The sequence below is a fragment of the Channa argus genome, chromosome 15 (assembly GCF_033026475.1).
Source record: "Channa argus isolate prfri chromosome 15, Channa argus male v1.0, whole genome shotgun sequence".
NCBI lineage: Eukaryota > Metazoa > Chordata > Actinopteri > Anabantiformes > Channidae > Channa > Channa argus.
The window spans coordinates 9,277,327-9,305,211 of NC_090211.1; the positions used below are offsets into that span (position 1 = coordinate 9,277,327).

General features: G+C 41.1%; 1 protein-coding gene across 1 annotated transcript; it reads right to left on the reverse strand.

The window, feature by feature from the left end:
• Positions 1-9,801: 9,801 nt before the first annotated feature.
• Positions 9,802-25,079, reverse strand: c1ql1l2 (complement component 1, q subcomponent-like 1-like 2). Its single transcript, XM_067478289.1, has 2 exons — positions 23,642-25,079; positions 9,802-11,617 (listed from the first exon to the last, which is right to left on the reverse strand). Exons 1-2 carry the CDS (start codon positions 24,248-24,250, stop codon positions 11,438-11,440), a joined length of 789 nt encoding a protein of 262 aa, XP_067334390.1. The 5' UTR covers positions 24,251-25,079; the 3' UTR covers positions 9,802-11,437.
• Between the last annotated feature and the right edge of the window lie 2,806 nt (positions 25,080-27,885).

Here is a 27,885-nt window from a genome sequence, read left to right on the forward strand (position 1 = left end):
ATGTGTAAGTTTTCTTATCATGTAGTTTATTGAGTTTTTAAAAATGCAGTTAAAACTCTGAGAATCAAAGAAAGTCTTTTTGAGGTCAGGGAATATAATTTTGGGAGAAAAGCAAAAGTCTGTACAGTCTGGTATATGTGGAGTCCACTCAGGGCTGTGACTGCTGCACAGCATCATAGCTCTTTGTCTTTGTTCCTGTGAAAAGGAGAGGAAGTATGTGGCAGTGTGGAGGAACTAGTTTACTAATTCATCAGGTTTTCAGGTTCTAGCGGACGCAAGGTTGCTAAGGGATGATAAATGGCAGGCAAAGGCCCAGGTAGATGGGGAAAGGGAGGAGGTAAATAATGGAACAGCCCGACAAACAAAGAAGACTTCATGATGCATTGTCCAAATGTGAAAGAAGCCACAGGTGTGTGTGTCTGGGTGTGTCTGTGTGTGAGAAAGAGCAGGACTGATGGTTGCTGAATCTTTCCCTGTCTCTCCATTCCTGCCTAACTCCTGCAGGAGCATTTAGGAAGCTTCTCAAGTGAGCCTTGCAGTATCACCTCTGTGAAGTGACTCCATGGATGAAGTTGGTGCATTTGGGCAGGGATAAAAAATAGACTAAATAAATATATAAAGGAGGGAATGTCCCTCCAGAGTGAAAATGTATCTCTAATGCAGCAGAGGGAGGTGGACAGGAACGCTATTAAGGCTAAGCGAGGGCCTGGGGTCCACTCAAGTTTTACACTCCTACTCAGGGCTGCACTGTGTGTATTCCTGATACACACACACACACACACACACACACACACACACGCACGCACACACGCACACACACACACACACACAGCCTCTTAACCTCCTGTTTCAGCTCCGTTCCATCTGAACGCTTTCTCAGCGCTGAGCTGAGCAGACTCAAGGAAACGGTTTATTTAAATGTACATAATTTGCCCTCGAAAGCTTACTCTTGGTCTCACTGTTCCCCTGTGGCACCACAGAGAAACAGCCAAGGAGGAACAGACAGCGAGAAGAGATTTTATCCCGAAAGAATCCAGTGGTCTGGACAGAGACACGGACTAGTAAAAGCCAGGCAGAGTGAGAGCTTCAGGTGGACTGGACACTTATCCCCTGGAGATTTTGAAGCCAACATGTTTTCTTCTTGTCTTGTTACCAGATTCTTTAGACAGGACAAGCTCATATATGGTGGTGTGCACTTAACAAAGTAAGGTGTCAAAATTACATGTTGAAAACAATAGATGCCTCATAAGAATTTAGTATAAAGTTAATCCAATTTTCTTTTGTCACGAAAGGAAAATACAATAAAGCTGGAGAAATAAGTTCATCAATTTGGTGATCAACAGAAAAAATAATTTTATTCAATAATTCAGTAATTCAATAATTCAATAATTAGTTTTTTTTTCAAGAAGGAAAAAAACCCTAAATAGATGAAATGTGAGGAGTTTCTCTGCTTCATGTTTTTATTAAATTTGAATATGAGGTTTGACCTGTTGTTTGAATAAAATAGGCACTTGGCATGTGAACAACTAACTATTATTTGTTGCTGTTATTGTACTATCAGATCTGCATATCTGCAAATGTATATTTTTGCAAATCTGTTATCATACAAATAAAAATGGAGTACATAAGACAGGTAACAGGGTGAGACACAGGTGGCTCAGGATGAAAGAGGACGACAGGAAAGAGAGGGATTGGAAGAGTGGAAGACAGTGAAAAGCTATCTGGCCTTTGTCAAAGTCAACACTTGCCCTTTTGTGGATGAGGTGGTGATTGTGTTGACTGTGTTGCACAAGCTAGTGTGTTGTCAGAGTGTGTAAGATGCAGGCTGTTACTGCAACGTCAAAATATCAGTCGTGTTTACTTGTTTCGGAGTGTGAGGGTTTTCATAACCTCTGGATTTATGCAGGCTTCGTCCTTACGCTAACACTGACCCATATTTTCCAGGATAATGGTGGAGCTTTGAGCGTTTGTCTGTTCTCCAAGAATAAAGTAAACAAAGCAAGCAACTAATCCCCATAATTCATTCTATTTAGGCTGAGTCAACTCATATCAAATAATGAGTAAACAACTAGAAGGATAAGAGGGATAAAAGATAAGATTTTTTAGATCTTGTCAAAATGACTTTCTGTCTCCTTGATAAGGGTAAAAAAACTAACGAAAAAAGTATTTTCTCAAAATATCCAAAATGGTTGCTGACTGTTTGGTACCACAGGTATTTTTGTGGACTGAAAAACATAAAACATAAATCAGGATAAGCATTCCCCTCCCACATGCTGTCAAAAGTTCAAACAGATTTTGACCATAGCAAACAGATATAAATACATAACCCACCCACCCTGTTTGTACAATTAAGAAGGTGCTATTTATAAGAAACTGAGGGTTTTCTGTTTTATACCATAAACTGTAGAGCAATAATTTTTTTTTAATTTCAGTTGTTCCCCATCTTCTCATAACGTACAGGAGTGGCTCTGCGCTGATCTGCCCTTCAGTGCTTCATGCAGTAGCTGTAAAAACATTGTCTGCGCAAATCACCATCTGCAACTGCTTCATAATAACTTTAATGTTTTTGATATCTCCGGATATTTCACTGAAGAAAAGGAAAAGACATTTGGCAGGCTATTCCTGTTTGAGTCACACGCTCATTCCATCTGAAAATGTTTTTTTTTCTTCTGATTGGCACAAGTCTTCTCCACACCTTTTTTTAGGCTTAGGAAATTAATGGGTGAGACTAATAGCAAGCTGCCATCAATTCACACACAAACACGCACGCACACACACATAAATGCTTTTACTGAGCAAAAATCTTTGGAAGTACAGTATATTCATTGGTGTCCTGCTCAGATTGTGACCATAACCACCATTATGACAAACATGATATGCCCCTCATGTTACTTAATGTACAATTCCTCACCAGTGCCCTCATTATAAAAGATGTTTCAAAATGAATTTTTTGTTTTCTGAATGAATGAATTTTTTGTTTTCATCAGCAATATGATTAAAGTGTTTACAAGAATTGTTGTCCTTGTCGCTGTTAATACATAGAAATGCAGATTTCCCAGCAGCTTTTTATAGCACATGACTGTACACAGTTATACAAGAAAACACAGGCTCAATTAGCTGTAGGAAATAATCTGGCCTTTGGCTGAAGCACTCTAGTCCTTGCCAAACTTTGCCGGCTGTCATGGCAACCTGTGACACTGTGACATTTTCAGTAGGGTGCGTTTATCACCTCACACCCTTCCTGCTATGTACGCCGCTGACATTTTGAAAAGGGGCGTAGCTGGCACTGGGTACCAAAGCAGCTCTGCTGTGGGCTTAGGAGCCACTGGTGTCTTTATGTGTCTGCTAATCAACATGGTTTAGTGTATTCCTTTATGCTCATGTGTATTGATATATGTAGATCAGTGTTGACATGTGTTTGTTCCCCACAGGAGGTGGCATCTCACTGAAGCTGTTGCATCACTGTGCATCTTCATGGCAAGTGTTGAATTAAAGAAAATAAATCCAAACAAGCCGTGGCACCATGTAAGTTATCTATTATTGAAACATTATGAATAACTCAGCCTTGTTTGCATGATTCATCTGATCTCATATTGGATGCACGTGTGAAAAAATATCTATTATTGTGTGTATGTGTTCAAATGTGTGTGTACAGACCTTGTGCTTAAGCCTCTAGCCCAGTAATTGAAAATTGAATAGAACAGTGAAGTTGTAGGCTCATGGCTCATGGCCTAATTTGGCAGATGGCTCACTGAATCTCTCCGTGGAACCATTCCCTCAAGTGTGTGTGCGTGCATATCTGTGTGTTTGTGTGTGCATTTCTGCTTGTGTAATTCCTCAGAGACAAAGACTCCTCAAAGCGTCCTCTTAACGATTCAAGTTTACATCAGGATCAGCATTGGAAGTTGGAAGCAGATAGTAGTTTGGGGTATTGAATGCGTGTTGGTTTAGTTTTTTCTCTCAAAGGCCTCTTTTACTCCTCCGTGGTCCCGTTCACCTTGCAGGGGCTCATTACCCCCTCGGTTTATTTGAATCCTCATCTTATTCCCAGTCAAGTTAATGCAATTAGTCTTGCCGATGTTGTGCATATGATTTGTCTCTGTATTTGTTTGTCTGTTTTGTGATAGCAAGTTGCATTTTAGACCTTTGCAATGGCCAAAGGTCTACAATGCAACGTTCTGATCAGTGTTAGGTTGGTAGTTTTGATTATTAAATAATGTTACTTGCTTCTTTGTTTTTTGTCTTGGCTATTAAATCTTTTGGTTTGAAAACATTACACACAATTGCTAAGATCTAAGAGCTAAGAACGTTATGTCAACATAGTCCTTCAGAGAGAGAAACAAGAATCATCAAGATGATAGAAAGTCAACCCTTTAGCTCAGGAAACATAAGAAGTGTGTTGAAGGATGTACCTTCATACTAATGCATTTAAAATGTATTTCTGCATTCCCTATTCCCTGCTAGTAGCAGATGATATCATCTTGAGAATTTTTTCAGTATAAAGAGTTTAAATAATGTCGTTTTTCATAAATAAGTGATAATGTGATCTGGAGGAGTTTTGGAACAGTTATGAGCAACAACATGACATCATCTGAACTGAAAAACTCATCCAGGGGCATTCTTCAGCTAGAAGCAGACAGATATTTTAATATATATGATACAGGCAGACTGAAGCTTTAAACCATTCGCACTTTCTGTATTAACTCTCCAAACTAGACTCTAAGACTACAACTATGTCACCCTTTAAGTCAATGTTGAAACAGAGGGGTAGCATGTAAACTACTGTATGATGGACAGTTTGTAAGATGATTCAAATTTTTACCTCAGTTTGCACTTTGAAGATAAAGTTAACCTGACTAGTAGTAGGAAACTTACTCTTAAAGGGTAGGTTAAGGCAAAGGCATGTGGTAAGTGGCAGTGGTAAGGGATGCCAGTGTGTAGTGTGTGTGTGTGTGTGTGTGTGTGTGTGTGTGTGTGTGTGTGAAAGAGCGAGAGGGGGAGAGAGCACTGTGTAGTCTGAACATATGGTATTAGAAGAAAATAATGGAATTGTCGCTCCAAACCTCATTAAATTGGCACATCTCCAGAGGTCTTTTCTTGTTTCTAAATATCACTACAAACAATTCTTTGTTATAGCACACGCCGGAAGGAGATGAGAGATGCATGCATGTATGCATGTGGCTGCATGTGTGATTGTTTGTGTACATGCATCTGTGCAGGCACCTGCATGGCATATTTTTTTCATTCAATCTATTAATTAATTTAGCAAATGCTTCTGTATATATATGAATGTGTTGATGGGCTCACCTTGGCCTCCACATTTTTTTTCGTCCTTTCATCAGAGTCTTTATTTAGGCAAACTTCTGCTGTCAGGAGCAGGTTGTGTGTGAACGTCTCCCAGAGCGCCTCCCAGCAAATGCTCCATTCTGACACGTGTCTGTATGTGTTAATCACAGATGTCTCTTTCTTTGGCCTCCTCCAGACCTCCCATGGCTCTCTCCCTGTCTTCCTGCCCGGAGCGAGTGCAGCACAGGTGACACAAGGCGGCATGACTAGCATGCCACACATCCATCAGACTGTGAGAAGCAGTAGGAGAGAACATGAAAATGAGCTAAATTTGGGCAGTTATTACTCAGTACATGCAGACTGCTCAAAGTTATGCAAAAATCTGGTGGCCTTTATATTTTATTAGGAGTTTGGCAGGATAACGTATTCACTAATTGCACCATCTCCCTCAGACATTATGTGGCGGATCTGAGTATTATTCAAAATATCTTAATTTGCCAGCTAAGGTGACTACTTCTCTTACTTATCAATCTATTTTATCTGCTTGGCCCATCCGGTTGAGTGGGCGTAATGTGGAGGGTAATATCTCCTCTTTGACATCTGCCCTCTGCAATCCTGAGCTTATCCACCTCGCCGCAGTTCCCTGCCGTAGGCCGTGTAGCTCTGTCTGATATCCGCTCACGCACAACACCGCTGCAGTCCACATATACAATCATGCACAAACACTCACACACATAGAGATTTGCTTCAATTAGAGTCATATGGTGAGAGCTTACTGCCTCCCACGATTCTAACCAATAAGGTCATTTTGTAGATGAAGAAAACAAATACTTCCATTTCTGCAAGTTGCCTGTTTCAGATGTACTCCACAACCCTGTCTTTTCCCTGAGCCAAGCAACAAAAGTAATCGGTTTTATACGATGTTCATCTTTCTTCTTCTGCGTAGCTGACAGTTCTTCAACATTTATTGACCTCAACAGCATAGCCTTTTATTAACCATTTATTTACTACTGATATGCAAAATGAAATGTGAGGCAGGTTGATCATTGATACTTCTAAATAATGGGTAGGCTTACATTGATATCAAAAGTGAAGAGCAGTAAGCGTCTGTGTATAAGTGTATTTTTTACATATCCATGGTTCCTAATCTGCTCAAACGTTTAAACATTTGGTTGCTGTTTGCCCACAAAGATGTTTGTTTGTCTTGGCTACATAATTGAATACCATTAATATAGCGAGTACTGCTTCATAGCTAAGAAATGGTTTGATCTTTGTTTAAAGTGTGTCAGCTTTTTAGCCCTATTAGTACTTTGTTCTTCTTTGGGGTGTGTGCAAAGCACTTGGGAGAAAGCACTTTAAAAGGTCACTAATGCACTCAGCCTGCTGAAGGGGAAAAAAGGCATGTTGGATGTTTGTGCTTTTTTATGTCTCTTTACAATGAGTTCTCTGGAGATGCAACGCTTCAACATGTGAGGATACCATGGTGTTTTCACTGTGAGGGAGGAGGAGATCGAGAATGTGAGAAACACTTACTGCACTGCATTCTGTCTGTTTTTGCCTGAAGCATGTAAGGGCCAACACAGGCCTTTGTCAGACATTTATGAAGAACAAAAATACAAGGAGAGTAGAGTGTGAGGCAGCAAATGTGGTAAGTTAAAGCAGAGAAAAGAATGAAGGTCAGAGGTGTCTCAAGTTCTGTGAGTCAACTTTCTTTCTGCTGTGGCCAGGAATATGTTATTGCAGTGTTAAACAAGTGTGTCCCAGGCAGCGGAGCGGCAAGGTGGGGTCACGATGTCACACAGTCTGAGGGCGGGCCTGCAGATAAGAGCCTGGGCGTCGCAGCATGGCCGGCTCCCTCAGCACAGGGAGTGACTGCAGAGTACACCTGGCCTGGCAGCTTCAGACCATTCAGGGACAACTGCGAAAGGCTTCTTCCTCGGCCGCAGCCCAAACTGACAAAGAGAATCATGTGCGGTGGTAGGAGCCCACACAGCAAGGTTGACAGTCTTAATGTGTGACTATGCTATCATGGAGCAGTTTCTCTGTGTGTATATTTATTCATGTGTGTGCATGTACAGTAGGTGAAGCTTTTAGGTGGCAGGAGGAAGCCAGTACACTAACAGCTGTCTGCTTTTCAAACTTTTGCATGTGTCATAGCACGTTAAAGGTAGGGCATGGTAAGGGGAAATGAAAATATGTGGAAAAAAAAAAAATAAATAAGAAGGAAAAGGTCAGACTTGAAAATAGATAGAAAATGATGGCGCAAGAGTGCATGTAAGTCATAATTGTAAAAGTTGCGCCAGAGATGGAGAGGTTTTGTAAAATAACACAGGCTGCCAGAGTATTCCCTGCCCTCCAGACTATTTCCGCTCCGGGAGATGCTGTGAAAGCTGTTAAATATGCTAAATAAAATTAAATATAACCATACAGATAACATTAATTAACACCTTTAATAGCCTTTCTTCTCACACCAGTGGTGTAAAGGCCCCTCAGTATAAATCCTCAATATTTAGCATCATGACAGACAGCTGTTTTGTTTTTTGCATCTATGTGACATTGCTTTGTGTGCTTTTTAGCAAAAAAGTGTGTTTATGTTCTGGTACTACATGAGGGCACTCTATAAAATTCTTATTTAGAATTTGTACACTTTGAAAAGGGCAGGCAGTAAATAAAAAATCGAGTCCTTTGCCTGCAGTAGAGAGGTTACCTAAAAGTGCTCTATTAGCGTCAAAAGATGAATCTGGGTTAGTTTTGTCTCTTGGGGAAAAGCATGTGAAATTACAAGTGTCAAAAAGACAAAAGCTATGTCATAAGTGGAACCAAACCTCCCTTCTGGGAGAAAAAAGGCCAAAGGCTACATTATAGCCAGGTACATAAAACAAATCCATCCTTATTGCCTTCACTTTTACAACTACTTATTTTGTAGTCTTCTTGGTATCACAGTTCTCCCCGTTCATTGCTCCCATAATGAGTTTATTTAGCCACACTGGGGCTTTAATGTACTTTACGTAAAAGTGATGTCAGCTCTTGTTTTCAACCCTGTCTATAACTGCTAAGACATTAAATCTTTCTACCAACAAGGCCGTTTTTTTTGTTTGTTTGTTTTCTTCAGATTTGACTTGTATATTTTGTTTGTGCAATTGTCTTTTCGGTCGGAAAAAGTTTGGTTATTACAAGTCATTCAAAGAAACGAGCTCTGACAATGTAAGAAACACCAAAAATTACGTTTTTTTTCCCATTGTAAAGATTAAGAAGAAGAATCTCTTTTCTTTTAGCCATGGTACTTTAGCCATTCCTCACCATCCTTCATGCCTCAGGAGAGTCTTACAGCTTCATATCTAATGTGATGAAAAGCAGCCACTTTCAAGTAAAGCAGAAAATTTTAAACAAAACTTGACCTGGTGTCAAACACTAAAACACAGCTGGTAGATGCTTCTTTTCAGCAATGGTCCTATTTTTTTTGGTGATAATGTCTTCAAAATTACAGTGGGACTGATTTACAGATGTTAGAACCATTAAGGCTCAAACACTTGCATGTGATTAGCTTCTTATGCGCTAGAGGGAAAGAAATAAAATGATACAGAGATGGGTGACTGCCTCCCTTAAGAGCAAAGTAGTGTGGACCAACATAGCAGCCAGTGTCACATCCCATTCCTGCCAGGACTGAGGAATGTCCAGTCCTTGACACTTGTTCAATCCAAGTTATCTCAAGCTCTTTCCTGCAGCTTCATGCTGGCTAATCTCTCCTGACACCTCACACAGCCCCGACAGGGAATCACTCTACCCTAAAAAACAATCCAGCCCTCCTCCCTCTCCACCCCAAATCGGTACCAGCCGCCTTCTCCGTGCGTCTGTCTTCCTTTACCCTCTCCTACCCTATCTATCCCCTCTCCATTACATCTCTCTGTGGCCTACTCTTTTTCGTGTGTCTCCATCTGTCTTTGTCAAACCGTATTCTGCACCTCTTCTATCTCGCTCAATCTTTCCCCTTCCTGTTTATTTCTCCTCCCTCCTCACTTGCTTGTGTGGTATATGATGCCTCTTGATGAGAATCTGTGAAAAGGTGCTGCGATTGTGAATTGAGGAATAGCCTGCAATTCCTTGAGGTGTTATTGGTATTCAAAACCTGCATTTTACTCCACTCATGGATATTGCCAAAGTTGGAGTGGGTTATCTCTGAGCGCACCTTTACAGATGGAGAGAGGCTCTAGAGGATCATGTTTGGAAAGGACAGAGGGAGCATAAAGACAGACATCTTTCCCTCAATACTCCTTCACCCTAAATATAGTTATATTATTAGCAAGAAAAGACAGAGGAGGGAGTTGAAGATAGTAACCATTTTAATGTTTCTTCTGAAATTGTTTTATTAAAATTTATTTTAAAAACAGTGCAAAAAATACATATTTGTGGTCACGTTGTTTGCACTGTAGCTAGTCTCAGGGAGCAGTTTAGGTCTTTTGCAGACCCTTTTCCCTAATTAGTGTTTTAAGGATAAAAGAATTCTCAAGAGACAAGTCACTCAAAAAAATCCCATTTATTATTTAAATGTATTCAACAATTCCAAAAGATAAGATAGACAAACATGTCATATATTTCATTTACAGGTTGTTTGTTTCTCTCATTATATCGATAGAGGCTCCCCACCGTACGGAGCACAATCTCATTGGCTGCTGAGTACAATATCTGTCATTGGCTGTAGCACAGAATAACTCTGGAAAAGAACGATGAAGCTATGGCACGGCACATGCTAAAAATGCAGACACGCACTTGTTTGCACAGATACATACGCACTCACACGTGCAACCGCCCGCAAGCACTCACACATACACACAAACATGCAGTCATAATAGGCCATGTCACTCACCCAATCAATTTAGTTCTCAAGCAAGCTGTCAGGCCGCCATGTTGAGTAAATATTACCATAATGCCTGTGTGTCAGGCATTATGGTAATATTTATTATTTCGTTGGATGACATCCAGTGAAGCTGAGAGATACTCTAAGTTAAACACTCTCCGTGTACCATTAATGTGCCTGACCACCCCCTAATCCCCCCATCATCTTACTCGCTTTTGATTTTTGTCTCTCGGCCCTTATGACTTTCTCTCCCTCGCCCTCTGCTTCACGGGCAAGATTTTTTCATCGCACAAGAAGGCTTGGAAGTCGGCACTACAGAGAGAAAGACAGAACAAGCGCTCTTCCACCGAGTTAGTCTGAAGATTTTGCTTCATCGCACAGCTGCTTGTGGCAAGTAGAGCATCTACATAAAACTAGAATATCTTAGAGACGATTTGAACTTTTAATCCAAACGGCAGCGGGACACTGTGTATTTGTGAAAAGTGTGAGGTGGTTTATGGGAAGGGAATGTCTGTTTGAGATGTTTCCTTTTCCAGATACATTGGAAGGTACAGTGCAAAATGTATTGTTATTCTCCACATCAACAATATATAGTTACATTGCTGTACCTAGCGATGAAGAAAAACACCCACTGCCATGGAATAATGACAGTTTTGAATTAAAGATTTCTTTTCCAGCCGTTCGATCCTTTACTGCTTCACAAAAAACATCTCACAAATCTGTTCTGTCACTCATATATTTCTTCACAAGGGACAAATATATTGTTTTTTAAATCTCATTTGTGTAGAATATTATGCATGTCTACAAAACAAAAAACACAATCTAAGGAAAATTTGCACGGAACAACACTACGAGTTTCAGTCAGTTGCTTGCACTGACAGTACAGCTCACTGTTGCCACTGTGGAGAGAAGAGGTGAGATCGTCCGATCTTGCAGGGTTTTCATTTTTGTAGTTGATATTTCTGTGCAATGGAGCAGGGCTGAAGAGGAGAGACACTGAAAGTGAGGAGGTTCTGACACGTCTGCATTGTGGTGAGGAGTGCAGAAAAACCAGCCCACCTCCTCCCCACCTCCCACGCCGCCCGTCCCTCCCAGTGTGTCCTCAGGAGCTTTACATCCAGGCTACAGAGCCTAGATGTCTTAGCTGATGGATACAAAGCAGAGGTGTCTGTGATGATGGAAAGAATTAGGAAAACTAGAAAGCATTCCGGCTTTTAACACACACTCTCCCCCCCTCCCCTGTCGCACAACTCCTTCTTTCAACCTCATCCTGTCTGACTGTCACAATGTTTGTTCTCAGTCTGCATAGAGGATGAACCCAGAGAAGGTGCTGTACTTGTTGTTGTTTCCTCCATGGGCTTTGCCTCCGTCCAGTTTGATGTAAACCTCGTCGCCAGCATCCAGATGGAGGATGACGCTGTTGGAGGCATAGTCATAGTTCTGGTCAGCGTCTTGGGCGATGGCACTGGCACGAACCTGGAAGGAGGACAGACGGACATATAGGAGAGTGGGTAGACCTGTTAGCTCTAGCACATGTTAGGGTATTAGCTTAACCCGCTTAGAAAGTGCTCTGAATGTATACACTTTTGTTTCAACCTAAAAGCAAAGAAAAAGAAAAAGAAAATCTAGGAAAAAGCGGAGCTTAAAATTTTACGTCAAGCCAGAAAAAAAAACACATTTATTTATAATACAACTAATGTCATCTTGATTACAAATTGCTTGTTGTTTTAACTCATCTCTTAGTTTAGCTGATTTAAATGTGTTAATTTATTGAGCTGCTTAGGTAGTTGTTTAGACATAAAAATCTATGTCAGCTTATTCAAAAGGTCAGTCTTGCTTTTATTTTCAATTTGTCAATTTATTGAGTGATCTTGGTACAGTAGCTTTGTAACTTAAGCATCTGTAGATATTCCCTCTGTTCATTTATTCTATTCTTCAAACTGGGAAAATGAACCATAGTTTTTCATTTAATATGAAACCCCTGTTTAAGCCACTTTGTAACAGAACAGTACAAAAACATCATGTGACTTTTTTGGAGGAGATAGGAATTGAATTCAACTCACACCTTCATCGGGGTTAACATTGGTTAAAGTCTGCTAAAGTTTTCGCATTGAGTGTTTTTCTTGTGACTCAAGAAAAGAAAGCTCTGTGGAGAGAGCTCTCTAAAAAGGTCTCCTAAAAGATTAGTTTTGTTACTTTAAAAACTTAACTTAATGAGTTGAGTGAACTCTCAAAAGTTAATTGACATATAACATAAATAACATAAAGATTCTCAGTGATGCAAGTGTGATTGTACGGAAGTCATAGTAACTGGACATCTTTCATATTAGTTTGAAACATATATGGATTATAGACTGAAACTGTATTCACTAATGCAACTATCCATTATTGTAATCTTGAAAGCATCCACATATTTGCATTGAGGCTGCGCAGTCCTCTATGTGTAATTATTATTTGAAAAAGTTCTAAGCTAAATCTGCACAAAAATACAAATATTGGTGTTACTTATAAAACATTGCCCATGTTTAAACGAAGCTAGTAAACAAGTAAAAATATTCACACTTACAGTGCTAAACAATTATCTACATATTCCCGGAGCCACGACTTACATTTCCACCAAAGACTAATTTGTGTAAGTGGACTAAAGTTTAACCAATTTTTATTGATTTCCACTGGCGAGGCTGCTAATTAACCTGCAAACAAATCAGGGCAACATCATTAAAAGAAAACAAACTCATCAATTATCTTTAAGAGGTAATGAGGAGGGAAACAAAATGTCTGGAAAAATGAAACATAAAATAAAAAGCAATGTGCTGCACCACAAGAGAATAACAAATGTATCAGTTTAGGAAAACCCAAATAAAAACACTTTCTTTTTTCAAAATGTAAAATCTTATAAAAAGACCCACGTTGAAAATTTAATGGACACATCAATGGTACAAAAATCTCTTTGTATTGATATTTAATCTACAGAACAAACCGGGGGGTCAGTCAAACCTTAGGCTTCTCTGTCAAGCAGATTTATGGATTTAATCAAGGCAGCAGTGTTTCACAGAAGACCTAACATTCAACCTTGGAATAAAAGGTCCACAGAAAGAACAAGTCTCAGAAACTGAACAACAGGACTAGCTCTGGGGGCTTCTCATTGGGGAGGAAATTATAGAGAAATACAACAAAGGGGGAACCTACTGAATATAAGTAGAAAGCTTTGATAACTCATAGCTGCAAGTGACAAAAATGGTTGTAATAAGTTAGCACTATAAAAAAAGAAACAATACAGACTTTAATCTTTAAGTTTGCCTTTGTCTGGCAGTGTATTTGTATGTATGGGCATGTTTGGCTGTAGGACATTTGGAGCAGTTTCTAAATAACCTGTCCTAGCTAATTAAGACCTCTACCACAAACATGGTCTTTCACTCTGGGGAGAAAAATGTAGCTGCAGTGCCAAATGGGCAACGAAACAATGGCTGTTTTTTGTTTGTGTGTGAGTGTTGCAAGAAGGAAGAATAATATTTTGGTAGATTATCAGTAGGAATGGTTACTACTTAATGCTTTATCTAAAATTGCATTTTTAAGACAGAGAAGTGTTTTTGGTAAATGAAAACTAGCGAGAGTAGAAATTGAAGGTCACATTAAATGTTTTAAGTCTATAGTGTGGGCCTTTGTCTGCTGAGCCACCAGGCCTAATTAAATATGATGCTTGACAACAGTCATGAACTTTTTTGTACAGTGCTGTCTGTTAGTATTTGGACTGTGACGCTAAGTATTTTGGGGATTTTGTCTCAGCATAAACTAAAAGAGTTCTCCACTGACTCATGATGAAGAAAAATGAATGCAGCAACGTTTTGTGTGACTTGTTCATATGGAGCCACAACAGTTTTTTTTTTTGTTTTGTTTTGTTTTCATACATATAGATCTCCCAGACATGTAATAAGTTATTCTGCACAGTTATCCTTCAAACGGTGACTATAAGCTTAAATTACTAAGGGACAGCACCACAGGACAGTGATTCTAAAGTGCAGAGAACCAGTCAGGTTATATGGCTGAATGGTGCCATGCTGTTCACATTTTCAAATCAATTTCAACCCAACGTTTAATAAAGATCAGACTGATGGCAAAAAAGAAGCCTCCAGCAAATGCAGAAAGTGAGTGAAAACTGGAACTCTACTGGAACTATTGTTGCATTTTAAATTAATGGTATTAAAACACCAACTTTACAGGCTGCACTGTACAACACTTCAGTGCCTTTAAACAGTTACTAACAAGGTAAAAGTAACTTAAAATACTACAGAAGAAGAAGACCATTATTTTCTCTTGAGATAAAAAGCAAAAGCACTGTACATCATTTAAAGAAGCCACTAAGCCAATTAGTCACTTAGTCTGGTCAGTACCTTTGAATCAAAATCAATAATTTACGTCTACCTGAACAGTTTTCTTGTGGCTCATTATCAGGTCTCCAAAGTCCATTCTAGTTCTTTCCTTGGCTCAGTGTTTGTCCACACAGCTTTAAATCAGGCCTTTTTAAGCAGGTGTTAACAAGCTGCCCCGATGGGCAGCGCAAAGCATGCCCAACAATTAGTCAGCCTATATAAGAGTACACGCAACAGGCATATTGACAATTGAGGAGAGGCCAGCTACTGACAGAGATCCTTCACAGAAAGCTTCACAATTGCCAAACCTAACAGGGAGCCTGGAACAACTCCTCTGGACTTTCAAATATATCAAAATCCTACAATATATATATTTAATTTACCTATAATTCTACTGTACAGTAATAGATTTACATTTTAACTCTATGACTTCTACTATGAAATCTGTTAATGGAGCAACGTTTCATTAAGTGTTCCCCCTTTTTCTTCTATAACATAATATCTGTAATTGTTGATACTGAACAGCCTGCTGTTGGAAGTATAAAAATGTTCAGTGTGTGTGCAGAGGTGTGCCAAATCATCTTAAATAGAAAGTGTAAAGTATTTTTGAAGTGGATATGGAGCGGTTTGAATGCAGACGCTTGTTTTTATTTACAATAGAATAATATTACTTTAAATGTTTGCATTTACAGACTGTCAGTGATACAAGAGTTAAACGACTCTGATAAAAACTAGAAAACTCCTAAAAAGAAACATTTGAGTGTCCTGAGTTCTTCTCTCCTGAGCAGTGACAAACAAGTAGACCTACACTTTAGGGTAGAGTGGGTCATGCAATAAAACACTGACTCTTTACTGCCCCACTACTGTAATAAGCATTTAAGTGCTGAGGTGCCATATCTGAGACACCTTATATTGAACCTGGCCCAACCTCACTGTCTGCTATGGCATATTGGTAATATCGCATTATACAACATCACTTTACAACACTTCATCATAACTGTAGTGGGTGGGACAGCATTTCTGCAAACTGTCACCTCTCTATTCTTGCTCATGGTAATTATACTGTAAACTTTATGACCAGTATTCACATGTATTACACAAATTTTCTATCATTCGAAATAACTATAGCAAACGAGTGAAGTTGCTAAATACTTGCCAATAGTTTTACCATAATTATCAAGTTATAGGTATTTAGATATAAGCCCAAAACTACCTCTTTTCTGCATTTCATGTAAAGATCTCTCTTAATCCATCAGATGCTCAATTCTCTGAATTATTTTCAAAGAGAAAAGAGCTGTTCTTCGGTTTGCCTTCAGCTCATGGCATTGAATTATTGAGAAGAGAGGAGCAAGGCTGACACTTGTTCAGCCTTCTTAACAACATTATTCTCAATGATTCTAAAAATAATTAAATTTTGTAATGGAGGTGAAATGAATAAGAGAAGTGCTTTTATAGTGAGGAGTTGCATTCAAAAGAACACAAGGGGTTGGCACAAATATACAGTAATGAACATTTGTTCAGAAACTCATGGATTTGCAGGAACAGTTGAGTCCTAATGAATTTCATCAGGCTGCATAATGAGAGAGAAAACTTTTATGCCAGCTCACAAGGTATAGGTGTGGCATCCAATCAGTAATTAACCAGTGAGGTAGCTGAAGTAAATATGGAAATGTTGGACTTTTTATCAAAGTATAGTTCTATTAACAGTGCTAGTCACATTGATATGAAATGTGCTAGTGCTGTAAAGGCTAATCCGAATAATGAAATAGAGATATGGAGTAATATATGGAATATTGTAAATTTTTTATTGTTTATCCTCCTGATTAAATCTAGCACAGCTCATATCGAAGTGCAAACAACACCTCCTGTTCTGATTTGGAGATGCTTGCGTCCACTGCATATTAATATGATTTGATATGCCCTGAGTGTGCAAAGTCAACACCATCTTATTAGAGAGTTATCGCTTTGGGTTGGAGGGTTGAGCGGGTGATGATGGCTCAGGAGGATTTGTCAGTTGGGATTTTAATGAAACTTTATCAAAATATTTGCTTTGAAGGTGTTCACACAGAACCAGTGTACCTCCGGCAATGTCACAGATGTGTAATATAGCCTAAATTATCCCCTTCGTTTGCTGTTAAAGGAGCTAAATTTAAGGATTCTTCAAGAACATGATGCCTGATTTTTTGTGTGTGTGCATTGGGGGGAATACAAATATAACATTTTCCTTTAGTGGCGACAGAGTGAGTAAAGCCGTGGTGGAAGTAAACTTCCCTTCTAGTTGTTCCACAATGGTATTTTTGTTTTGTTTTGTTTCTTTGCTCTAATGGTTTTTATCCCCTTATGAGACTAACTGCCGCAGCCTAGGCCTACTTCGTTTGCTTTCAATGATAAACATGCATGAATAAAAACTCTCACTATTCTTGAAATAATGATCAGGGAGCTCCTATTGGAGCTGTTTTTCGTTTCTTTTTTTATCTCTGCTGCACACAAAGAACTTGTTAGGAATATAAGCCAGACGTTCGAATGCGGGATGCAGCCGATGTATAGTGAGAGAGGAACGGGACAAAAAGCCAACTGGCAGTGCGTGACCTTGACACAGAATATGTAGAGGAACTTTGACAAGACAAACAAAGCATGAGGCTGTAAGCGCCTGCTCCAGCGATGGTAAATGAGGTGTCAGGCAGTGTTGTCTTCCTTGTGGCTGCTCGTGCGTGTTTGCATCCGTCATATCGTCAACATAATGGTTTTGATTGAATAATATTCTAAGGGGAGACACGGAAAATTCCAAGCTGCGTTTGAACCTAATGGAAAATGCGTGCCTGGAAAAGAGAAGTGTGAATTCTCTTAACTTGTGTTTAACACTGTTTTAACTGTGAATATAAATGTCACAATAATGACAGTGTTTATGTGAAAGCGCTGCTCTAAACAGGGATTTATGGCACATTTGACAATACTGACTGTCATTGTTCCTTAGTGACGTGGGGTTTCTTTTACACTTAGCCTTCATTTAAAATCATTTTTCATGCTTTTTATTCAGAAAATCTAGTGTGTAATATTGCTTTCTTTGTAAATATTAAGAACTTGTTTATAAAAATTATGAAAATTTTTTGTTTCATCTGCTGTATTTGGTACAGGAGGGGTCTGGAAAGTCCCGCTGGGACAGCTTTCTTGCAAAAGGCTTTGTCGCTGTGACAAGGACGTGTCTCGTGGTTTCTCTGACAGGGATTTGTTGACATGATGTAGAGCCTCCATTTTGGATCAACGAGTCTATTGGTCCTCTTTAAATCAAAGTGTACCCCCGTCTAATTGTGTTTGAACATTCCAGCCGTGAACCGCATGCTTAATAGCAGCTCAGATGGCTTGCCACATCTATTGAGCTTGGTCCAACATTTCACTGCGCCACACACACTGTCAGAGTGATTGAAAGAAATACACGTATGTACATCTAAATGCATTTCGTGCACGACCATTCACAACCGATGCAGTGTGAGAAAGTGTGTCAGAAAGCATCGGGCCGTCCACGCGCTACAGGTTTATTTGTCAGTGGCACCTTAGTAAAAACACGATGAGAGGAATGAAATGGTATCGGGAGATTTGCCATCTGTCAGATGAGAACACAAAAAGGCTTCTTGAATTAATTTCACCAGCTGTTCTCTTTGGACCTGCTCAGCCTCTTTTGAAATGGAATGACTTTTCCTGCACAAATCTTATAAAAATTGTTTACAGTAATGCTAAAGGTGAGCCTTCTGACAAGCTCGTTCATCACTCTAACACTACTGCTTGATACAAATTTGCAGAAAACTTCAAGGAGCCACATTATCACAATTCAGCAGTGGCATCAAAGGGGATAAAATCAAGTCAACTTCTCCTGAGAGCCATTGAAAGAGCCTTGTAGGAGAGAACAGAAGAGAAAAAAAGGCATCAACTTTGACCTGCAATCTAGCCAGTCTTTTCTTTCTTGTGTCTGACTCATCACACTCAGTTAATTACTGAGATACACAGAGCTGTGTGCATCTAGACCCAACACCTAAACCAATACTATGGCTTGCAGCTTTGTCTGAAAAGACAGTTTTACTGCAAAAATTTCAACCTGTGTTCACACTAAGCCTGTTTTTCCAGTGTGCTTCCTAGTAACCCCGAGGCACTCAGCTTTTCCTCTGTTCTTAAATGAAAAAAGATTCCTCTAAAAAGAGGCAATGTCTGTATAAGTGTCTGAGTAGAGACAGCTTTGCTATGTCATCCATTTTTTTAATGTAGTAGCCAATCCACCCTCTGTTAGTGCGACAATTGTTAATTGTCTTACACATATTATTTTTGGGGGGGGAGCGGGAGGTGTTAACACATTGAGTTATGTAGCAGACTGTGAGTCATTTAAAGCCATTGACTTGCTGCTTTCCTGTGAAGAGGGAGAGGATAATTGTGGGTATCGCTGAAGACTGAATTCAGGGGACAGCTAAATGTCAGGGGCGTGGGGAGAGATGGAGAGAGAGATGTTTGCATAAGAGGGCCAGGGGCACTTGTCTATCTCCCATATGGCCCTCATTATAATGAAGAAGCCTTATGAGTCAACAACATAGCATCCTTGAGTCAGCTAGCCACAGGAGACAATCCATAGACTATTTTAGATCATATGTTTTTGGTCTCTCAGTACATAAAACACTATAGCTGTATTTCATGAGCTGATTAATCTGAGCCGCCAGCACAGTGTGTGCACTTCTGGGCTCCAATAGCTCTGTATTTGAGGAGGTCAGTGCAAAATGCTTTAGAAGTAATTCAATTACTAGAGACAAGTGGTGGGCAGTTCTCAAGGAAGTTTTGAAACTTCACCAATAAATGATAGATTTTCTTCTCTGTGCTAGCAGAAGACAGCCCAGTGTAATCTTGACATTTCCAATCTGTGTGGTATTTCCTAACAACATGGGCCAATCTTCATTTAATAGCCCTCACACCTAATTAGGCCAGCTCTAATGTTCCCCTCAGCAGAGTGTCAAATGCAGTGTCCAATTACACAGCAGATCAAGGCCAAAGGTCCACCTCCACCTCTCAGGCTGATTATAGAACAAGTGCCATGCAATACATCACACAAAGAGAAACGGGACTTTCAGAAGGAGGAAATGGAGACATGTACATGCACACATACACATAAGGGGATCAATACCTCGGACACAGAGGCTGAGGGAGTGAGGGTGGCTCTCTCAAACCCTGCCTGTCTATTTCAGACAGAGTCTCTCTGTTACACCAGGCGGACACACAGAGGCCTCTCAGTGCTGAAGTCTGACCATGATGAAGAATAGCCAGTCTGAACATTACCAGAATGTTAAAATAAATCAAGTCTAAGCATTGATGTATCTGTGTATTTTAGTGCTTGTAATGGCTGCTCACTTTTTCTCTATTATTTTGAGTTGAAAAAATACGGAACATTTGTCTATGCAAAAACGTCCACTAAGCTAGTGAATGAAAATCATTTTTTTTTGTCATTCACAACTTCCGCCAGAACATATGTCAAAAAATCAAATCTAACACATCAGACCTTCATCCAGGTGGCTCAGTTCCCCTGTTTAATGTTGGGATTGACACCTCATGCTAAACACAATGTGTGGGATTCATCTGGATTCACAGCCACAGGATAAACATAAACTGTGTTCATGTGCACCAGAGCTGAAGATCCCCCTGAGGCATCTTCATGGGTGGAGATGGACTGGAATGGTGTAACAAGGAAATGACATGCAGCTGAGCTAAGATGAGCAGCACTATAGGGCAAAAAATGACTTCTCTTTAAAGCGGAGCAAAACCTAAATTTAATAAATGGATGGTACGGTTTAACCTACTCTGTTAAGGTGCAACGCGTCACTAAAATAAGTTTTTCTTTTATGCTGAAAACTTTCTGCTCCTTTCAAAAAGTGAGCTCCTGTAGACCTGACATAGAGGAGAGATGGAGGGCAGTGCACAGTTGGGGTGGGTGAGGCAGTGGTTTTGGGGGGAGCAAGCATGCACGTACATGCGTGTGCATGTGTGTGTGTGTGTGTGTGTGAAAGTGTATGAATGTGTGTGGATGTGAGGAGGAAACTGCAGCGGTAATTGCTAGGAAAGAGCCATGTGCACGAAGGACATTGAAGCTTATTAAAGGAGGAGACAGAGTGATTATTCACTATGGTCCTCTTGAGAGACTGACGCTGAAGTCATTGCTTTTAATTAACTCTGAAACGGTTTTGCGGATTAATAACAATATTAAGAAGGGAACAGCGAGGAGACGCGCAAACACATCCTGGATCTGGTTCAAGCTTTTTAATTACAATTAAATAGGCTCTATAGCACAATAGCACAATAACTATGTCTGTTCTGTCCTCCTCTCTCCCTCTTTTACTGTGTCCAATAAATTTGTCTCCATTGTCACTGCTGTGTCTCTCAGGATGTGTCCAAGATAGGTTAGAGAAAAATATGGATTTATTGGAAAAAGCTTAGGAATGGTTGGCATATTTGGGCACGCAAGTAAAAGAACAGACAACGAAAAAGCCAGTGTGTGGAGAGGAACTTGGAAAGCGGATAAAGTGTGCTGTGCTGAAAATAGATTCCTTATTTGTTTGTTTACCAGGAAGCTAGCTTTTTGGTCTAGTTTGAAAAGTGTCAAAGTTCTGGGGACAATACTGCAATTCTTGTGCCGCACTCTGCCAAGTGAAAAGAGGAAGTGGGGAAGGAGGAAAAGAAATAAAGTAACCCATAGATGTTGATGTTCCACACAGCTTGTGAGGACCCCTAGAGTGGGAGGAGCACATGCTGGAGGGAAGCAGCACTGCAGGACCTGGAAACCCGCTGCTTCACTAAAGCCAAAAGATGATAAAATACTAGTATTGTCTTCAATTCCCTGGCCTCCCCTGTCCCAACTCACAGTGTAGCTTTTTGCTGCCTTAATGAGCTGAGGAAAGCACCAGTGTGACTGTAGGAGCTTCGCTTTGACTCTCAGCACTTCATCAATGATGTAGCATAAGTTGGCTCAACATTTATAACCATTCACAGCCATTTACACCGACTGGCTCTGGGGCCTGCTCCGCCAGCTAAGCTCACTACCTAATAAACACCACAGTAAGCGCACTGCAGACTTTGGGCTGGAGCAGGACAGAGGAAGACTGAGAACGAGAGGCAGTTACCACTTTATAAACATTATGCGTGTCTCTGGAGATGCACACTGTGTGCATCTAACTTAAGTACCTCCACACCCTCCTCTTGGGAGCACAATGAAGCGGGAACAGAAGGCGTTTTATAGGAACATATGTTCATCTTCCCCTATTATATATCAATGCTTTTACACCCACCCATAAACATTACTGTTGAGTGAGACATTATATATAGAAGGCAATTGCTGTAACTCTCTTTTTCTTGCCGGGTATGAACTTGGCGAGGTTAAAGGAATTAACCTCTAGCTTCCTTGGCGAGACTGCAGGTTCACGCCACTGAGCCGGTGGCAACTGTTACTTTATCTCCATGCTGCATATCATGGTCTCAGCACTTGCCAACGCCAACACCTATCTGCTTTCATGTAACTCTGCATTTATTAAGTAAATATTCCACTTGGCAGAGAATGAAAATTAACCAATTAATAATTGATTTTTTTTTCACCCAGCTCAGAAACAGGTCAGAGAATCTGGGCTGTGATGTCAAATCTCAGTTGGTTAAATACATTTGTGGATTTTACTTTTTTCAGATGTTTATAATTTTTCTGATCATGACGTAAGGCTCTGTGTTTCTGATTGTGTTTCAGCAAGCTGATGCTGGTGAATCAGAAACTCAAGATGTCCATGAAATTAACCATGAATATACATGAAATAAACTATGAATAATAACAATTTCCAGTGACTTGTGGAATCTGTGATGTCACTTAACATGTAGAGTAAGAAAAATGTCTGTCATCAGCTGCATTTCACATTGCAGTGCTGCGTCTCCATTAGTACAGATGAAAGCGGGGAAAAAAGCAAGCACAGCAATACTTCAAAATGCTATTTTTTTAGACAAATTATTTTCTTTCCTGTGTGTTCTGACAGTGGCCACAAACTGTTTGACACAGTTGCCGCCTCAGCAAACAGTGACTCTAAATACTGTAATTTAACCTTAATCTTTTGATAGCAACTTCAGAGATAAGAGATCTGACGACTGATCGGAAGGTACTGCAAACTACAATGGCACACATTACAACCTGAGAAGACCCCCCAGGGGCGCAAAATAAAATTAGCGCCCCATTTAAATGATGCAACAAAGTCTCCGAGAATAGATCACGTAACACATCCTAATGCATTTAAGGTGACTGCACAGACGGATGCAGCGGCGCGCACACATTATCCGGTGGATTTGCACAAGCATGGTGTAAATATTGGGGTCTGAGCGAAAATTCTAATATTTCCTCCTCGGTTTTTTACACTTAACCAGCCAAAACCCACATAGTCTAAAAGTTGTATAAAACAGAAAATACGATTAAATTTAATTAAAAAAAATAATAACAACACTACTAATAATACAAATCTACGTATTATTTATGTTATAAAGAAGTAGAATCACCCCACGTGACATCTCATAATAAAACAAATAAAAAGCTTTCAAACATTTCCACCCCCTGCACTTTGATTTTTCTTTCTCTCTGGACACTGGATGTGCCAACACACAAACTGAATATCACTGAATTCCTCCAGACATTAATCAACCACCAGGAGATTAAAATCACCGAACGCTTGAGCGGGTTTTAAGTTTTGCATTGCGAAGCCAAACACACGGTCGTGCACTCCCCGCTCAGCCCAAACTGCGACCCTCCCGTGGATCACGAGACGCGGCAATGTCAGGACGCATCATGCGAAGTGGGGACGCAGTTTACGACCAGTCAACACATCTTTATCTCCAGGTGCGCTGGCTCCCACAGCTGTGCGCACTGGACTTCGGAGACACACGGAAGAAGCGCACCCTTGCCTCACAATGTCCCTTTTAATTCTCCGGCTTTATCAGAAATCACAATCCGTGGAAGTACAGAGTTTTAAAAGACAGCGTCACAGAGGAAGTATCGAAGGAGAAGGGGAGAATAAGCATCACAAGGCTGGGTTTTGCTTACACCAGGGGGCAAGAAACTTAGAAAAAGTTTCAAAGCACTAACCTGGCCATTCTTGCAGAGGTCTGCCCACATGCTGGTGCCATCCCCTCCTCTCATCAGCACATGGTAGATGAAGAAGTAAGTGCCCGGGATGCTGCAGATGAACTTGCCCGAAATGCCATCATAGTTGTTGCCCAGGTTGGTGACCACATCGTCAAACTTAAGGATCTCGTAGCCTTCGTGGGGGTTCTTAAGCCCTGCATAAAAGGCCACTCGAGGCACTGTGCTGTAAGTCGCCGTGCTTATAGCTCCGGTCCCCCCCAGGCCCAAAATCCCAGTCCTTCCCTGATCCCCTCTGTCACCAGGAGGCCCAGCTGGCCCTGGTGGCCCCGGTTCTCCTGGTGGTCCAGGTGGTCCGGGCTTGCCTGGCCGGCCAGGCTTCCCCTGCGGCCCCTGCAGTAAGGTAGAGGGTGGAAGTACGTTGCTATGGTCGCTCAACGCCTCAGCCTCAGCCTGGAGACCGGTGGAGCTGGTGCTGCTGGCTGGAGTGCCCTTGTTCATGTAGGGGTCGCACACCATACGGCAGGTGCCCAGCATCTCATAGTGGCTGGCATCTGTACCCACAGAGCTGACGAGCACGGGGATGAGGACCACCAGCACCAGGACCAGCATAACCCCTACGGCAGCCGCCACCAGGGTCTTCCTCCCGATGCTGAGTCGGGGAAGAGGCTGCGCTGCCAGCGTGGGTCTCCCGGGGGCAGAAATGGTGACTGCTTGGTGTGGGGAGCCTGTCACCAAGGAAAGGGACCCAGAGATCCCAAGAAGAGTTGCAATAGGAGCGGCGAGTGTGTGAGGGTGAGACAGCGACCCACATACACTTGATCCACCTCACTGCTCCGCTCAGTCACACTAAAGTAGGTAGTCAGTCACTCACTCATACAAAAAGACTCGAGGAAGCCCAAGCATACAGAGGGAGACATTCAGCGCGTACTTACAAGCACAATCTGACTTGTGAGAAGAAGCAAGAAGGATGCAGAGCCCAGAGGAATGAAGTGAGAGACAGAGGGAGTGAGACAGAGAGAGAGAGAGAGAGAGAGAGAGAGAGAGAGCGAGAGAGAGAGAGTGAGAGAGAGAGAGAGAGAGAAAATGATGAGAGTGGGTGAGTGTGAGAGATACAGAGCAGCTACTGGTGCTGTGTGTGCATGTGTGTGTGTGTGTATGTGTGGTGAGTTTGTGGTGCCGGATTCTCAGGCTTGGCTTTTTATACAGCAATAGCAGCGGAGCCCCCCCCACACATACACACACACACCTCTCGCTCCCCCATCGAGTGAGAGGTTGGTGTGGTTTTGTCCCCTTCTCTCTCTCTCTCTCTCTCTCTCTAGCTCACTCAGAGGAAGGACTCTCGTCATGTTTCATTTCTTTCTACCTCTCTCTTGAACCACAGAGGAACCAACACAACCCCTCTGACCACCTTCCTCACACCCTCTTTTATCCCTCTCGCCTTTTTCTCTCCTTGCCTTTCTTCGTTTTCCCCACTTTTAATGTCATTTTTCACTCTCTTGCTTTTCTCCTCTCTCTCTCATCAGCATCCAGACTCTAAAAATAAAGACGGAGCTGTGGAAAGACAATCTTTTTTTCTTTTCCTGGAGGTGGGTTCTAAAGATTCATGTATATGTGTACAAAGACACAAGACAACATTTAAATGTGCTATGCCAGGAAATGCTAGCAGCTTCTCAAATGTGAAAAAAAAGGTGCTAATTACAAAAGTTAATGCCAAGCATGAACTCATAAGCCAAAGCTTGAACTAATACAAATGAAATGAAAGCACAGATGTAGAAAAACACTCTGAAAACTTTGAAATGGTCAAACAACACAGGGTCACTTTTGAACGGAAAAGTCAGCCAATCTATTCTTCCTTCAGGGGGCTCTGACCTTGTCACTTCTGCTGTTGTTATTTTATTCGCCTCTTTGCCTTTTTCCCCGTGTCAATAACCCTGTTTCTCCACCTGAATGCGCTGACACCATTTCTTATTGGTGTCTTTTTTTACATATTGATTTCATGGTTTTTATCAAATTAAGGGTCCTAGTTGGGAGAAAAAAAAATCCATATGCAGCAGTGATGTCATTTGTTTGACATTTTCATCTCGTGGAGTGATGAATGGTAAGGTAACACAGCCAAATGACAAAGTCAAGAGATGCAAACAAACAGTTATCACATAAAATGCATGTTTGTCAAGAAGTCCTTTAGTGTTTTTGGTCTAGCATGGTAAAATACAACAGCCAAAACATGGAAACCAGGGCACTTAAGCGGTCTGTGGATACGGAGCCCCAAATGCAGAGGGCCGTCGAACATGGGCAGCATTAAATTTTTCAGCAATTTGTGGCACAGTGGGTTCTCTGTGGGATTGGACCTGGCAGACTCCTCATGCACATCAGTGAGCTTCCAGCGCCTATGACACTGTCACTGGTTAAATGGTTGTCCTTCCTTGGTCCATTTTTTTGTAGGTCCTTTGTTCCAGGTACAGCCCATAAGACCTGCCAGTTTGGAAACGCTCTAACCCAGTGGTCACAATTTGGCCATTGTATAGTTGCTCATATTCTTACGCTTGCCCATTTTTCCAACTTCCATCACATCAACTTCAGCAGCTGAATGTTCACTTGCTGCATAATCCCAGCCCTTGACAGGTGCCATAGTAACAAGATAATCAATGTTATTCACTACAACTGTCAATGGTTTTAATGTTGTGGCTGATCCAGATAAATGGAGAGAATGTGACACCTCCATGTCAACGCGAACTGCCAGTTGGGGAAAGAAATCATGTCAGTCTCACAGTGGCAATGGAAAAAACAGCAGAGGCGGGCATGTTCTGTACTGATATCTCTGGCTTTAAATCACAAAACTGAAGCCAATACAGGTGGTAGCTCCACCACATACACAATCTATGGATGTGCAGTTGAAGGTCACAGAAATCTAAACTGTTGGATTCACTCCACAGATGTTAAAATCTCTGAACGGAAATGTAGATAGCAGATTCCTAATTCATTGAAAAATTTATATTTCAGGCATTATTCTTTGTAGCAATGTAGTTTATGTTCATTAGGGCTTTCCATTATTGTGTGAACACAGCTTTGGATAAATGTGCCTTTGAGAACCAGACATTTTCACTGATTGATTCCACTTCTCTTTTTAAACTTCTGTTAATCAGTTAAATCATCTGGTGTAGTCGTCAGTTGGAATAAACTCTACAGACTCTTGGCTTTGCACAGCTCGTGTTTGGCTATTTCTGCCTTAGATAGGACAGTTTGTGCCTGAGCTGGACTGAGCTCTTGTAACGGATTGAGATGGATCAATGAGCAGGATGCCTGACTATTTGTCATCACTACACTTGACATATCACCAGTTATTTTGCTGGATTTCTGTCTCTTCATCATCATTAAACTTAAGTTGCAAACTTATGGCATCCCCAGTTGGTTGTCTAATTTATCACTGAGCTGAGTCTGTGAGACATACCAAAATAACTGGCACACCAGGTGTGCCTGTGATGCATATTTGCCAGTTTTGTTTTATTCCTTATAACAGACAAGGAGTTTGCCTATATGAGGAAGCACACAAGCCCTAAATTGGTTTTGGTGTTTGTTCAGGGGGCCATTGTTTGTTCTTCACACCTGGCAGCTGTAACTGCCAGTCAGAGCACTGTGCCCCAAATCTCTAAATCTCTGAACCAAGATCAATGCACACCGGAGAGGACAGACAGAAAGCGATAGCAATGAAAGAGAGATGAAGAAGATTGGGAGACAAGTAATAGAGAGGCAGAACAGGAGCAAGAGGCACAACATGGAGGAGGGAATTAAGTGCTGTGACAGCTGAGCTTTCTATCACCGGACCTTGTTTGTTTAGCTTGATTTCTTGGAGCGCATAGGGAGACAATCCACGAGTGTCAGTGACAACGTTGGCGAAATGCATGAGCTGCATGTAGTAGAAACGATCAGCTTTTTGGCTGTGGTTTTCCTGTCCTATATATAGTTTATATTATATATATTAATGTAAATTCTCGTTCACCTCACCGAGGTAGGGTCGAGTTCCCATCGTGGCTTCTTGAGTGTGACAGCGAGCCTGTTTTGCATAGTTTTACTGACCACATGGCACCAGATAAAGGTTTTTACCCTCGTTGCTCTGCTAGTGACTCCTACTGATTAGTTGTGGCATCACTCAGTGTGGGTGATACTGTGAGGCACCCACATCCTACTGTCCAGTCAAGCTCAGTGCTGAGAGGTGAAAAGAGGTGGATGGCGACACTGTGTGTGTC